Source organism: Spermophilus citellus (genome assembly GCF_964194105.1).
Source record: "Spermophilus citellus genome assembly, chromosome: 4".
In the NCBI taxonomy this organism is placed as follows: domain Eukaryota; kingdom Metazoa; phylum Chordata; class Mammalia; order Rodentia; family Sciuridae; genus Spermophilus; species Spermophilus citellus.
In genome coordinates this window covers 205,393,748-205,410,429 of record NC_138185.1, presented here as the reverse complement: position 1 = coordinate 205,410,429, position 16,682 = coordinate 205,393,748, and the positions used below count along the sequence as shown (strand labels likewise).

Below are 16,682 nucleotides of genomic sequence, written 5' to 3'. Positions count from 1 at the left end.
AGTAGCCTGCGCAGCCAGGCAGAAAAATGTTAGCAGAAGCCTTATCTAGATAAGAACATTCTCTACCCTTGAACATCAGCTTCTCCTCATGTCTCCATCTATTCCAAAACAGTAAAGGAAGGAAACACTAAAACATTCTTTTGTGTGTCTTACTCACAAGAGGGTTGGTCCACTGTATACTCCTCCAAATGCATCTTTGTCAATAACTGTCAGGTATTTATTCTTGTTTAGATAACTAGAGAATGAGAAGAAAAGAGAACAAATTAGGTGAGTTTAAGCAATAGTGCAAATACCCAAACAAAATGTGACTATGGGCTCCGTAACTATAAACTGTTTTTACTTTACCTTCTTTTACCACAAAGTACTCAAAGTATTCTATGTTTCAACTGTGCAAGGTTTATAGACATTAATTATGGCAGAAGTTTTGGAAACTGAGCTTCTTTAGGATCTAGTTCGAATATCTACGTTTCATTAAAGTTGCTTCAATTTTCTATTTTCCTGTGCAGTGGCAATTGTGTTTTCAATCCTCTTCGGTAACAATTGATTTAAACTTTGTTTCTCAGTATTGGTCAATATTCCAATTTTTTTGGAAGACAGGACTTGAAAACAAAAATAACTGAAATGGAGGCAGATCTCAATGGGAGCAAGGATTTCTTTATTAAGCAGTGGAATGGCACATTTTCAGAGGAGAAAAGGGCAATTAGTTACAATAAGGTCTGATTTTTATAGGGTTTAGTGAGAGTTAACCATAGAGAATGTTTAGTGTGACTTAATCATAGGAGACTTAATCATAGTAGAATGTGTCGGTTGGGTACTCAGGAAAATAGTTGTAGAATGGGAAATTATGAAACTCCAGAGCCCATTGTTTACCTTCTCCCCACCCCCACCCCCAAGTGACATTGTCCTCCTCTCTCCCTAGGGGTTGTTATTCCCCTTTTATTCTGGTGATTGTTGTTTCCCCTTTTTCCTGGGTGGGGTGGGGGGGTTGTTATTTTCCATATCCATTAAGACTTCAACTAGGGAGGGAATGGAAGTGATGAGGGTGGTGAGTGGTGACAGGACAGGTCAGAGATCCAAATCTTTTCTTTGAGCAAGGCTGTGAGATTTAGCAAATGAAAACACAGGATGCCAATATAATTTGAATTTCAAATAAACAATATTTTTTTTTAGTAGAAGAATTCCCCATGCATTTTTGAAACATTTTTACATTTTATAAGTTATCTGTTATTTCTTTGAAGTTCAGATTTAATTGAATGGCCTGTATTTCACCTGAGAACACAATTTGGGGGGTGGGGGACAGGGATTGTTTAGGCAGATAAAATCATAGCATATACCTTCCATGGAAGGGATTTGATGGGCACGTTGATCTTTCCATTTTGAAAACATATTGAATATTTGAGGCTGTAATTTTTAAAGCAATTTAAGTCACAAAGTGGTTTTGAAACATAAAATTTCCTCCAAATGGATAAAAGCTTCCAGGGATTTTGAAATTGACCCCCACCATCGCTTTTTTTAGAGAACAAAATCATCTAAAAAGAAATAAAGTACATATATGTCCTTCTTATGAATGATCCCTATTTACACATTTAAAACAACTCCCAGGGCTAGGGCTGTGGGTCAGTGGTGGAGCACTTGCCCATCAAGTGTAAGCCCCTGGGTTTGATTCGTAGCTGTACCACCACCACCACAAAAGACTCCAGCATAACCAACTGCTGAGTGGGGGGACCTTGACACAAAATAAAATATAGCACAGAACCTTAGTGAGTCTGCTATGATTCAGATAATGCTTCCATTTATTGTACTGATGAGGTTTGCTCTCAGGATGGAAAATTCTCAAGGATGAAAGTCAATAGTAACGTTGAAAAACCAGCCTCTACCTCAGAGCAAAGCCTGTCCAAGGAAGAGGGCATGACCCTTGTCCTTGGAAAGACCCACAGAGCACTCCTAGGCACATACCTACCCTGCTAAGTGGTTTATCTACAAATAACAGGAGAGATCTGTGGAGCCAGGTGTCCCTAACTCAGTCAGGCTAGGTGGGGATCCATAGCAACCCCCTAGCAGCCACCAATCAGCATGAGACAGGGAAATACTGGGATGCCAGATGACCCTCCCAGTAGTTTATGGTGGTTGATAATGTGTTGGGAAACCATGTAGTTCAGCATGAACACCCCTCTTGGCTTAAAACAATCAGTTCAAAAGAATACCCCTTTTGTACTGACCAATCACCCCTACCCAACTTGTTCCCGTCAGTGAATGTGCTAATCATGTTTTAGAGTTGTTTTATGATTTTCCTGCGGTGTGTGATGATTTGCCAAGAGATGCTTTGATGTATGTGAAGTCCCTGCCTTCTCCAAAGAGTGTATAAAACCGCTGCAAACCCTGGGCTCAGGGCCTCTCAGTGTCACCAGTTGCTGTGTGCACACGGAGGACCAAGCTAGCTCGCAATAAACACCTCTTTGCTGCTTACATTGATCTTGGTCTCTGGGGGTCTTTTGGGGGTCCCAAATTCGAGCATAACAACTTCAGAAGAGGTCTTTCTCCACAGACTTCAAAGAGAAAGTTCCCTCTGATTAATTGAATCCAGGTGGGTCTTCCTTGTAGCAGTGGGGATGAGAGTTTTATCTACCAACAAATCTGAAGAAATCTTCCCCTTCTGGGAAGGAAGAGGGATTAACCAAATAACAGGTAAATACTGGGACTTCATACAGATCTTACAAATTGTATACATTTTTGAGTCTTTCAATTTTTTTCTTTTTCTTCTTTTTTTTTGGCGGGGGCATCATACATGATAGGCAAATGCTCTACCACTAGCTGCATCCCCAGCCATCATTTTTTTTTTCTTAAATGTAGTCAAGAACGACTTAACCTAAAGCAGCCATCCCCAGTTTGTCTCCATACATCTTCATTCCCTTTATAGCATTATCAAAATCTTTAATTACCTGCTTTATTCATCTGTTTATTTATTGTCTGTCTTCCCAACCAGAATGAAAGTTCTATGTCTTAGTCATTGATGAATACCTAGTGCCAAATTCAATGCCTCCTTAACTATTTGCTGGAAGAAAATTATGAATGAGTGAATAAATATATCAATACATCCTCCCTCCAAGATAGTGAGGTGGGCGATGTCAAATTCTGAGGGTGACGTGATTATTTTAAAGAAAAAACAACAGAGAACGATAGAATAGATGACTTAGCATGTGATGTGGTCAAATTGGCCAATATCGACCCTTCTGGATGGCAGTAATTATGAGGCAGCTGGTTTACAAAGGGTTTGATCCAGACATGGCCTCTTCAGGTCATGGCTAGACACCTAACTTCTAGGGTGGTGTTAGTTAGCTTTCCATGATTATAACAAAATACTTGAGAAAAGTCAACTTAAGAAAAGAAAAACTTATTTTGGCTGACAGTTTTGGAGGTTTCATGTCCATGGTCATTTGGCCCTATTGCTTTTGGGTCTGTGGACCGGCAGTACATGATGGCAGGAGCACATGGTGGAGGAAGATATTCACTTCATAATGGCTGACAAACCAGAGAGGAAGAAGGGGTTGGGTCCCAATATCCCTTTCAAGGGCACATCCCTAATGACCTAACTTCTTCCTACTTGGTTTCACCTCTTAAGGGTTCCACCAACCACCAATAGCACCAAACTGAGGACCAAGCATTTAACACATGGGCATTTGGGGGACATTCCAGACCCAAACTCTAGCACAGTGCATTCATTGTTAAATCTGACAGGAGAGAGATAATTAGTCTCATACATGTTCAAAGACCTAAGATGCCAAAGCAGCCAATCGGTGCTTTCCCGATACTGTCATGTAAGGCTCCATTCATGGTCCCCATTTGATCATAGCTCGATTCCTTCAACCCACTACATTAATGACAATCCTTTGGTTAGTGATAACTGGAGTGGGCAAGCGCCATTTTGGAGAAAACACCAACTGGAGAGAAAATCTTGAACCGTGTGATTTTGTAAAAAGACAACTAAACTCGGCACAATAGCCACACTGGCTGGCAACTATTTTTTTGTATTCTTTGGACCATGCAGCTCTCAGATCACATTTTGTTCCCAGACTGTTGAAAATCAAGAGCCAGTGAGCTCATTTCAGTTTTTTCCTCTTCATCTCTGACTGTTGCAAGAGAAAATCGGCTTACTCTCATCGTCAGAAATTATTGTAAAACTAAATTATTGCTTGTCCAAATCTGCAGTGTTTTTCATCTGATATTTAATACCTCCCTGAGGATAATGAGACTGGTTGATAAGCACTGCAGTTTACCAGAAAGGCTGCAGAAACTGGGAAAGCCAGTCAGAGTTAGGAAGAGAGGAACAAGATGCAGGGTGGGCGCAGCCAACTTAAACGGAGGTGAACTGATCTCACAGGAGACTGTCTTCTCTAAACCCAATTTGGCTGTTTGGGTACTCAACCTCTTTGAGATAATTAGGTGCTTAAAAATGAAACCATCACTCCACTTTTGGTAATTGTGAGGACTGCCTTATTTCGCTTTTAACCTCGGGTTCAAATTTCTCACCCTCCCTTCCATTTGAAGCTATGGGAGTAGGGTGAGGAGATACAGATGGAGAAAGTGTAATATCCAGAAAGGGAATGCTTCCATCAGCCCCATTTATCACATGACATTTTGGGGGAATGTCAGTCTAGTTAAAAGGATTCGTTAGTCATAACTTATCTTTATTCCATGTTGGCAAGCCCATCACAAATCTTAGTAGATGGAAACCTATTCGAGACAATGATTATTTGATAGGGGATGATAATTTAAACCATCCCTTGCAAGGAGAAGAGGAACATCAATGAACTTAAAAGAGTGTGGGAAGACTTGTAAGAAATGAAATATTTCTTGAAAGTCAGGGTTTCTAAATCTAAGTACTGAGAAAGGCTTATGTGCAAAGAACTGATACTTCTTTTAAAAGTAGGGCAGAGCACCGAGGATGTAGCTCAGTGGTAGAGTGCTTGCCTAGCATGCACAAGGCCCAGTACTGCAGATAAATAAGAGATGCTACCAGAGTTGTGTGTGTTCAATTGTTCTCCATTGTTTGGAGGGACAGGGGTTTACATCTCTTTGCAGAATTGTTGAAAATAATGAAGTTCCTCATAAAAAGGATGTCAGATTTTCCATACAGGGATTTAGGAAGACCTGCCCTGGTTTAAAATTGTGTATTTCATAATACTTAGAGAAGAACACTATAGTTGGGAAAAAGGAATTGGTCAGAAATGAGTAGGGGGAAAATATTCAATTCACAAACTCACTGTTACATGTGTAATATGCATATGTGGGTACCGTCTCCATTGGATTCACCCTTGGCACACGGCAGCCATTCAATAGAGACTTGCTGGATGAATAAATGAAAGTTCATTTGCTGGCCAAGACAAAGACAGAAGCATCCTCTATGTGCTTCTATCTTCTCTCACCAAGAAAGTGATCCATGTGAGGAAAAGAGTATGACCCTGGGCCAACCAAGGATATTTGGTTGCAAATTCTTGAGCTTGGCTGTCTGAGAAGTTTTAGGATATACTTCAGCTCCAAGAAGGAATTTTCACCTGTATCTCTGCACTCCCTTCAGAAGAAACTTGTGCTGGCACCTGCTAGTGTAGTGAGATCCTCATGGGAACACTTCTGTAGGGAACTGTTTCTTTCCCATGACTCCAGTTATTCAGAAAATTACAGGAATCCCCTGCCTGGCTCTCACATTAGTCTAGAGAGAAGCTAGGTTGCTCTATGGAAATGCTTTTGGTTGCAGAAGTCCAGGACACCTGTTTATAAACAGTAACAGGTGAGAAAGCACTCAAGATTTCAACAGGCAGAGGGAAAAGCCAGCCTTGGAGCACATCCTACAAGCTGTTCAAATACTTAAACCATGAGAAATAATAGCCTGCTTAATCCTCTAATCTTCTCTATCCTCATCTTTTCCCAGTGCTCCAAGCTGTGGTGTTTAACTTCTAACCAGCTGATGTGTGATGCTAATCAGTACCTTAATTGTGTTGACTTCTCGGTTCGTCATGATTAGTGTCTCACTAGGTTCTTGGCACATCCAGATGGTATTTTTTTTCTCCTGCCTTAATGTTTACTGATAGTAGCTAGTCACCAGAGTTTGAAAACAAAAAAAAAAAAAATAAAAAAATAAGAGAACCAGGCAATGTTTGAGAAGGAACACATCCCCACAGAGATTGTGGAGAGAGAGAAGACCAAAAAGAGGTTCCAAAGAATGGACAACGTGACTTGATCCGCAACTGAGTGCAGTTCAACTTCTGCTGAGCAAGGATGCTTGTATTTATTATTCATTTCACATCTGAGTGATGACAACCTTCTTGGCTCCATGTAGAAATCACAGGACGACGTGCTTTTATACATCTGCCATGATTTTTACAAACTTCTGACTAATTACTCAACTGCCGCTGAAGCACCAGTGCTTTTGTTCAGTGTGGCATCTGGCCAACTTGGCTGTGGCTGTATTGTTATTCAGTTACTCTCAAACATGGGTGTAAATGAGGTCAAACCTGCTAGTTTCAGCACACTGGCGTGAGGTAGATAATGGAAAATGATTGCTCTTTTAGATGACACATTATTTAAATTAGAACCTACTGATATCTGAACATACTTTGGGAGAAATGACCAAACTGCTAACATTCTTTGTGAAATCCTTGAATCTTATAAGGGTAATTATAAAAGATTGAGTTGTTTACCTAGTTTGAAAATGCAAGACACATTGAGACCAGAAGCAACACACAGTCAATACTGTTTCATGATTACTATGGACATATAACATTGATTTCCTTTAACTATGACTCAACCTTCGTCTTCCTTCTGCAGCAGGGCTCCTTAAAATGACCATTAGCTTTGTTATACATTGATCTACATGATACTCTTATTGAGGTGCTTAAAGCTAGGAAAGAACCAGTTTTCATCAACCAGGAATCAGACACTGAGGGTAGAATGGTGAGTGGCTGGAACATGGTTTTATCATAGGAGCAGAGTTTCCAGTTGGATCCACAATACTGGTTGGAAAAAGACATCTTTGTTTTCTATTATGATTGGATCTGAACTCTTAACCCTGGAATATTTTCATCCAGATACTTCTTATCTTTATCCCAGGCTTTGCCCTTTCACCCTTACTAGGAATTGAGAGAAATAGATGCACATTTGGCCACAAGTGGCCATCTTCACTGAATGCCGTCATTTAGAGCCAAGGTCTGCAAACTAGGACCCTCCTGTCACATCTTGATTTTCACCAGTTTTTATAAGGCAGGTTTTCTTGAAATACAGCCACTTTCATTTGTTTATATATTGTCTACTGCTGCCTTTATACTCTCACAGCAGAACTGAATAGGTGCAACTGAGACCCGATGTTCTACAAAGCCCAAAGTGTTTGCTATCTGGGCCCTTTCCAGAGAAAACGTTTGCTGATCCCCAGTCTGGATTTTTTAAAAATCCAGAAAATGATCCTTAACTAAGAAATATTTTCTGCATTTGTTAGAATCCTCCAAATAACTTTAATATTTAACGTACGATTGTCAAGGAAGTAGGTTGAAAATGGTACGCTGATTTCTTTTCTGTGTTTGGGGGAAAGTTACAGTGAGTAGAATGGGAGTTAAGAGCCATTGCCAAACCATCGGCCAGCTCCCTCACAAAGCCTATGAGGGGATTGAAGAGCAAGCTGGTGGAAAGACAGACTCTGTACACTCACCTCGTAGGGTTAGTTTCAGACAGAGCACCATCAAATAATCCAAAATTTTCCTAGATTAGAATCTCTGTAGGAGTTGGTCACCAATGGCCAATGATGTGGTCAGTCTTACTTATGTTACGAATTCTCCACAAGTCTCCATAAGGACAGGGGGTTTGGATGTGCTTTTGGATAGCTGGACATGTGGAGATTCCTGGAGAGTGGTGTGCCCTGAGAGGACAGGGAAGCTCTGCACCCCTTCTCACATGCTCTGCCCTGTAGATCTCCTCCATCTGGATGTTCCTTTCCCTGTCCTTTAAGTAAAGGATTTCCCAGCATGATATGATTCTATTTGCAGCAGCAAATTAACTGAACAGGAGAGAGAGAGAAACCCCAACTGATAGCCACTTGGGCAGAAATGCAGGTCACAACCTAGGGCTTGTGATTATCATGTGAAGTAGGAATATGTAGGACTGAGCTCATAGCCTATGGGATCTGATGCCGTCTTCAGAAGTGAATCCTGAAGATGGTGTCAGAATGAACTAACAGAGCATCCAGTTGGTGTCTGCTGTAGAATTTGGTACTTAGTGGAGAGAAATCCCTTCATGTACTGGTGCCCAGAAGTGAAGCATTATGTACTAAGACCGTGTCTAGGAAAAACACTTTTTTCCCTTTCTTTTAGAAGAAATATTCCCAAAATGTGTTGTATGGAACACCACACCAAAGAGATGTTCCGGGAGCCAAGAGCTCTGAACCCTCTCTTGGATACTGCATTCAGACCCTTCTATTAAAAGACCTAAAAATCATCTGTATACTTTGTTCAACTTTATAAGATCATGAGTTGCCTTTTTAAAAGTAACTCTCATTAGCCTAATATAGAAACAAAGTTCAAAGAAAAAAATTTGGGAAATGTTCCCAGGCCCTACAATCTCTTCTTTTATTATAAAGTCTAGAGAGAAGATGGGATAGAAATTCTTGTTCCCTTATTAGTTTCCCCATCTTTTCAATAGACAATGTCTCTAAAAAATGTTTGATATTTTATAGCTGACTCTATGACCAAACCATAAAATGGAGTATCCTGATTCTAGAAGACTCCTTTTGAAAATCTCTTGAAATCTCTGCAGAGTTCTCTAAACATGACCAGGGTGCTAATCATGAATAGGAGTCAATGTTTTGAAACAAAATGGCTAATATACATGAACTAACCTCAACCTCAAGTCTTTAAATCTAACAACATTCACTATCCCAGCCTTTTGATCAAATCATCCCTACAGAGACTTCTTTTGGAAGCTCATTGAGTGGATGGTCTTCTTGCATCGGTATAGTCAGATCTTCACTGACCAATGACACCATTGCTTGGTGTGATTGTCATCTGAGACTTCTCCTGATTGTGCTCCAAGTTTTGAGTTGAGTCCTTTCTCTTACTTGGTCTCATTCTTTCTAGAATGATCATTCTAGAAATGATCTTTCTAGGTGCAAGATATTTTAATTTCTGCATTAATGCTCTTGCTTGGCTGAGCTAAGAAGCCTAAATCTTCTTCAGGGGTAAGAACAAGTAGCAGTGGCCAGAGAATTTGGGTGTCCAATTGCTTTGGTCATGGCTGTTAAATCAACAGTGATGAATTCTGGCAGAGGCCAGGGAAAATAGTCATGAACTAGGTTACCTAGGTCCCAGCTTTGGTTCAACCACTAGATTAACAAATATCAAAAGCTATTTTTTAAAAAGTCATGTGTCCTTTTTTGGGCTTTATTCCCTTCATGTGTAAAATATGAAAACTGGACAAGAGGATTGATAGCATTCCACAACAGTGATTCTTGACTTTGGCTCCACATTGGATTCACCTGGGGAGCTTTTAAAATCCCCATTGGTCTGGCTACATCCAGAATGTCTGGCGACAAAACCTAGGCATCAGTGTTTTCGAAACTCCTCAGATTGTTCCAATTTGTACCCACTGCTCTGTAGACCTTAAAGCCTGAATTTTATACCCATATCTTTGTTCTTAAAAAATAACTTATAATGAGAGCTGGGTGTGGTGATTATGCCTGTAATCCCAGCAGCTCAGGAGGCTAAGGCAGGAGGATGGTGAATTCAAAGCCAGCCTCAGCAATGGCCAGGTGCCGAGCAACTCAGTGAGACCCTGCCCCTAAATAAAATACAAAATAGGGCTGGGGATGTGGCTCAGTGGTTAAGTGTTCCTGAGTTCAATCCCCCGTACAAAAAATAATAATAATAGTAACTGAGAATGTAGGAGGAATATACTTTCCAATTACTAAACATGGCAGGATACAGAAGTAAATAATTTGGAGATTACATCCTTATCTTGGGCTTTAAAATCCTTTGCTTGTAAAAGTTTGAGAAATCAACCACCCTCTATTCAAGGTTTTGGATCCTTTCCATCCAGCACTCTGGAAAAGCAGTGACCTCAGGAGCTACAGTCCCACCTCTGATCTCCCTGGTGGAAAGTGTCATCAGTATCACTACCCATGTCCTTCATAATGAGGTTTTTCTGTTGTCTCAATGCTAAGCTCTCTATTTTCTCATTTATTTGTTTATTTTTAATTGGTGCTTTATAGATTTGCATAAAGGTGGAATTCACTGTGGTATATTTATATGTGCACATAGCATAATTTTGTCAAATTCATTCCATATTTCCTCCTCTTTCTATCCCTCCTCCTTCTCCCTCCTCTTCAATCTTCATTTTTTAAAATATTTTTTTGGTTGTGGATGGACACAACACCTTTATTTAATTAATTAATTTATTTATATGTGGTGCTGATTGAGCCCAGTGCCTCACATGGCTAGGCAAGTGCTCTACCACTGAGCCACAATCACAACCCCAGCCCTCAATCATCATCTTCTCCACTGATTTCCCCTCTATCCTTATGATGCGTTTTGTTCCCTTTACTTTGCTCTGGCTTCCACATATGAGAGAAAATACTCAACCCTGGATTTTCCGAGACTGGCTTATTTCACTTAGCCAGATATTCTCCAGTTCTATCCATTTACCAGCAAACATCATAATTTCTTTTTTCCCCCCACTTTTTAAAAATTTTGTTCTTTTCAGATATACATGTATTTTGACATACATATATGGGGTATAACTTATTCTAATTAGGATCCCATTCTTGTGATTATACATGATGTGGCATTTCACTGATATGCATTCATATATGAACATAGGAAAGGTATGTCTAATTCATTCTACTGCTTTTACTATCCCCCCTCACCTCCCCTCTTCATTCCCCTTTGTCCAATCTAATGAACTTCTATTCTTCCTTCCCCCTCCTTCCCCCTACTTATTGTGTGTTAGTATTGCATACCAGAGAGAACATTTGGCCTTTGGATTTTTGGGATTGGCTTATTTCACTTAGCATGATAGTCTCCAGTTTTCATCCATTTACCAGCAAATGCCATAATTTTCATTCTCTCTCTCTCTCTCTCTCTCTCTCTCTCTCTCTCTCTCTCTATATATATATATATATATATATATATATATATATATATCACACTTTCTTAATCCAGTAATCTATTGGTGGGTAACTGGGCTGGTCCCATATCTTGACTGTTGTGAATTGCAGTGCTATAAACATTGATGTAGCTGTATCAGTATAGTTTTCTGATTTTAGTTATTTTGGATAAATACAAAGGAGTGGGATAGCTGGGTCCCTTGATGCCCCATGCATCTAGAATAGGATGTCAGTCTTTTGAAATCTTTAAACCCTTAGTATCTACAAATTATTTTAATAATTAAGAGGTCCCAATGCTCCATAAAAAAATTGGATCAGGAAAACCATTTCCCTAAGGTTCATGGCTTTCAAGGAATAACCGAATCAAAAAGGACAATATCTGGTGAGTTCTGTATAATACTAAAATCAAATGCTAATAATTAGAAGACCATAGGGTAAGTTTAGAGAAGATCATTCCTTTCTCTTTGCCAAGCAAGAAGGCCAATGTTTTTGGATAACATGCATTGGGTTATTTTCTGAGATGCATGTTTGGCATTGGGTACATTTCTCCCTATTGTACTTGGGTCCATCATATTGCTGCCCTTGAGTTGACCCCACAGAGTGCTCTGTCCGCTGGAGGAAGGAAGCACTTTGCTCTTATCTTTGTATTGCCAGTGAACAGCACAGTGCCTGGAACATCACAAGTGTTCAATAAATATGTTGAGAAGTAAATGAAGGATTACATGAGATTAGTACAATGAAGTTAAGATGGAAAGAGGGTCTCTCCAAATCTGTAAATAAATTTGATATGCAAGTATTCATATTACTCTACAAGTCTTTTTAAAACATCCCCTATAATTATGTATTTTGAAAACAACTAAACTCAGTGAGACCCTAGTGACAGCCTAATGTCAACCCTAATGACAACCCCCTGCCAGACATGAAGAGAATTACCTCTAACTCCTCCTCCTTGGATAAAGACTAATAGGAAACCCAAAAGCCTGGCAGAATGAGACTCCCCTTCAAACAGAACTCAGAGAGCCTTGCCTAAGTTTAATGACTTCAGAATATTTTACCATTTATCTTGTAAAACTGGAATCATTCTAGAACATACCACCTAACCACCAAAACACCAACCAAATCATCTAATCCACATTTTGTCATCCTCCTCCTCCCTCTCCCTCTCCCCTTCCTTCTCCCCTCCCCCCCTCCTCTCTCCTCCCCCACCCTCATTTTGTGGTACTGGGAACTGAAACCAGAAGTTTGGTACCTCTGAGCTACATCCTCAGCCCTTTAATTATTATTATTATTATTATTATTATTATTATTATTATTATTATTATTATTATTTTAAACTTGAGAGAGGACCTCACTAAGTTACCCAGGCTGGTCTCAAACTTAGGATCCTCCTGTCTCAGCATCCCCAGGAACTGAGATTACAGGTGTGTACTACCACACCCAGCTATAAGTATATTCTTTTCCATCCAGGGTTACCATGCATGGTTGTACAGTTTATTTACCTCACCTTGATACTCAAAGTGTGATCTATGGCAGCCTCAGCATCACCTGGGAGTTTGTTAAAAATACAGAATCCCACAGTCTTCTGCAGAACTACTAAATAGAAAATTTGTATTTTAACAAGATCTCAGAAAGTTTGTATGCCTAGTAATATTTGAAAGACACTGTACTACGCAACAGATTTAGAATCAAAAGTCTTTCAAATTGGGCAATGATCATTTCTGGAATATAAAACAACTATGTATAAATTGTTTAAAGGGGAAATGACAAAGGTGAGTAACAAAACACTATAAAAAATGAGCAGGTAAGTTTGGAAATAAAACCCAGAACATCTGGAACTGAAAAAAAAGTATGTGATTGATATAGAAATAAGAAGTGTTACAAAATAAATCCAATACAAGTTCTGTTGCTTGTGGTTTCAGCTATTTCGGGCATTATTTAAAATTTGTTAGAAAAGGAAATGCTGGATATGGGTTTTCAGTTATTTCTGAGTGAATCGAACAGAAAGTGACATCTTTCTCCAAAACATATCAAATAGGACTGAGAAATTTCATTTTTTGAACAACTTTGGTACCTTTTAGTTCATGAGCCTAGGAGATGAATATTACCTGCATGCACATGTACACACACACATACACACACATACACACACCCCTCCAGAGTAACAAGGTAACATCATGTTCCTCCATTTTATTGAGGATAAATCTCTTGGGATTTAGAATTAGAGCCAATGTTAAGTGTCGATTCAGCTGGCTCTTGTCAGATTCCCTAACATTATTTCTAAGTATTGATCACAATAACTTGGGGTTGAGGGATGTTGCAATAGGACCTATCCCTCAGCAAACTGTGACCTACTGGCTAGTCCATCTGGGGGTGGAGGTGGGGGAGGGTTTTCATGGCTACCATTGACTTACACAGCATCCAGCTTCGTCCCATTGAAAGCGTGTTCTTGGATTGAAGTAAAGCCATTGTTGTACAGTTTTCTACAATAAATATAGAGAGGAAAGATTAATAACTTATGGGAAGTTTGATGGACCTTTTCTGAATGTTTGGGCTTCATTTCTTCTGTGCCAGAAATGTACATCAAGAGTTACAGTCTCACATATGCACCTCACAGGGAAACTTCACATTATGTCTTACTTAGGATACAAGATAATATTTTCCAGTGTGAATATTGATTCTCGGACTCTGCTGCTAGTAAATGAGCTTTTTCTCAGAAGCAGATTCATGTCAAAGAACAAAGGCTTGCAAAAGGATTTTTGTTTTAAATGTCCACATACACACAGGAAACAGGGTTTCAGGTAATCGTTAACCCAGTGTCAATAATGGAGGCCTAACTGCAGTTTCTTAAGATAAACACTTTGAAAGACATTCATTTGAACACATGGATTCTCTTTTTTTTTCCATTCAAGATGTTATTTCACATTTGCATTTTATGTATTTACTCTCAGAGCTCACCACAGATTAAACACTTAATGATTGTGGGCTAAATTAAATTGAACTTCATAGACAACTATAAGAAAGTATAAAGACCAACCCATTCTATGGAAATTTTAATGTTTTCACTTGTTGCCATGTTTCTACAATGGATTAATTTTTTTAAAATATTTTTTTAAATATTTATTTTTCAGTTTTCGGCGGACACAACATCTGTGTTTGTATGTGGTGCTGAGCATCGAACCCGGGCCGCACGAATGCCAGGCGAGCACACTACCGCTTGAGCTACATCCCCAGCCCCTACAACAGATTAATTAATACATTGATTACAGGGGACCTGTATGCAATGTTACCACCTCCATGTCCCAGTGAAGTTACTAAGACATGGAGGTGACTTGCCAAAAATAGTAGTCTAGAACTGTCAGGAATCCTGACCTCAAATACAATTCTTTCCACCCACCCTTTCTGCAGGAGAAGGAGCCCCAGTCTTGGGAACTCTGGGGTGTGTGGGCGTTATTGGTGGTTGTTGGCTTGAAGAGAAGAGAGCCATGACCACAATCAGGCACAGCTGGTGGCAACTCTTAGTGACACCCCTAGGGGAACTTGGAAAATGTTGGTACTCTGCCCCATGTAAACTCTGGTAATGCATTAAGAAGCCCACAGGAGACTTCACATGTGGAACTAGACCTGGCTCTGTCACTTAAGAGCCGCGTGATCCTGAGAATTTCTCAACTTGTCTCATCCTCAGTTTCTATGTCTTTAAAAATAAGATGATAATACCCGATCAAAAGGTTGCTAAGATGATCAAATCATTCTATACCTAACACAATGAGGGACACTTATGAAATGATCACATTAAAAGGAATACCCTAAGATTTGCATTTATATTACATAACTGTGGGGAACTGAGAAATAATCTCATGGTTTTGTTATTTACTTTGTTTTAAATAATTACACAGTGAGTTTAATTCTAGTTATTGGGCAAAGACTATAACACATATCCCAGGGACACAGTGTGGAGACTGAGAAAGTACTAATGAATAACTTAATTTTGTTCTGAACTATAATTCTTTTACAAAATTGTAAAAATCATGCATTTTATTTCACCAAACCTCATTGAACATTAAAAATGTTCTTCGTTTACATTTTATTACAGAGATTAAATAAAACTTCATGAACAAGTAGACATTGAAAAAGGAAAAGAGGAAGGAAGGAAGGAAGGAAGGAAGGAAGGAAGGAAGGGAGGGAGGGAGGGAGGAAGGGAGGGAGGAAGGAAGGAAGGAAGGAAAGAAGAAAGGATTGTAAATTTTGCCACTCTCTATCCTACCGGGAATACAGGCACAGACTGTACTGTTAGATGGGCCTCTTTTCATTTTTATAGTTCTTTGAGAATGGGCTTCAAAGGAGAAAGGACTTTTGCCTCAATGTAGAAATGATCATACAAAAAGATAATGGACAACCCCTGCCATTCCCACCTCTGTATTCAGGAAATATTCAGTTCCCTGCTCAGATGTTTATAAAATGGGCCTCATGCAGGGTGGGGACAGTGAGCAGCTTTCATTTGAGAGGGCTGCTTGGGATACGAGGTCCTTAGGAAATAGGTGTCTAAAAGGGAACGTAACAACATTCTGTAAAGAAGTTGAGAATGATAGAGTTTCAACTCGTGATGTGATGGGCCCTAAATCATACAATGGAAACCCTCACAAAGAAGGAAAGTTGTGTTGAGGTTTGGGGCTGAGCAGGACAAGAGCCCAGGTCTTTTCTGTTCTGTCAAAAGAAATCATAACTGAAGAGGAATCTTGTCTTTTCAAAAGTCTTCCTCCCTGGAGTGTGAGGAGAAGGATTAGCTGAAAGGCTCCGTTGTGCACAGATTTCCAACAGTGGAGATAGTTCATAGATCCCAAATTGATAAATGTGAATGGCTTGGAAAAAAGCCCCTTAGAAAGTTGTGTGGAGGCTTGGATAAGTTTTTATGGGGAGCATTTGAATCTGATTTGTAATTGACAGAGAACTAGAGACCGTAGCATGAGCAGAAACAGGGAGATTGGGTGACAATTTGGGCAAAACCCCACATCAGGCCTGAACATAGGCAGTGGCATTGAAAATAGAAGGGATCTGCAGAGGTGGTCTCAGCTCTACTTTCTGGCTAATACAAAGAGAATTAACTTATATTTTATACCTCTATTAGATCTTCTCCTTTTAGAGCCATTCTGTGACTATCCCAGATTAAGCATCTGCTTTTGAACAGCTGCAGAGCAGAATCCATTCAAGCTCTGGTCAAAGAATGATGTATAGCATCACTTACGGGAGCTTAATACGTTTGCCACTACTGAGTGAAAGTGTGACTGCAGAGCTTGTTGCCACTCTCATACTCAGTGACCTAGGGAAAGTCACTTAAATTTGCTCTATAGCAAATTCAAATCTGTGAAATAGGGATACTTGAATACAGAATACGATGCCACTGCAGGCTTAATCTAGTCCACTATCTCTTTCTGGAAATAAAATTTTAGTGGAACACAGGCAGAGTTGAGGCCATGTAATCTGTAAAGCCCAATTGATCCTTCCCAGAAAAAAGAAAGAAAAAAAAAAACCAAACAATGAAAACCAA

General features: G+C 39.6%; 1 protein-coding gene across 1 annotated transcript in view; it reads right to left on the bottom strand.

The window, feature by feature from the left end:
- TSHR (thyroid stimulating hormone receptor) overlaps nucleotides 1-16,682 on the bottom strand; it is a 153,437-nt gene that overhangs the window by 22,617 nt on the left and 114,138 nt on the right. The window contains exons 7-8 of the mRNA XM_081291518.1: nucleotides 13,552-13,620; nucleotides 158-235 (exon numbers count right to left, since the gene is read on the bottom strand). Coding sequence (XP_081147644.1) covers nucleotides 158-235; nucleotides 13,552-13,620 — 147 coding nt within the window. The remainder of the gene's footprint in view (nucleotides 1-157; nucleotides 236-13,551; nucleotides 13,621-16,682) is intronic.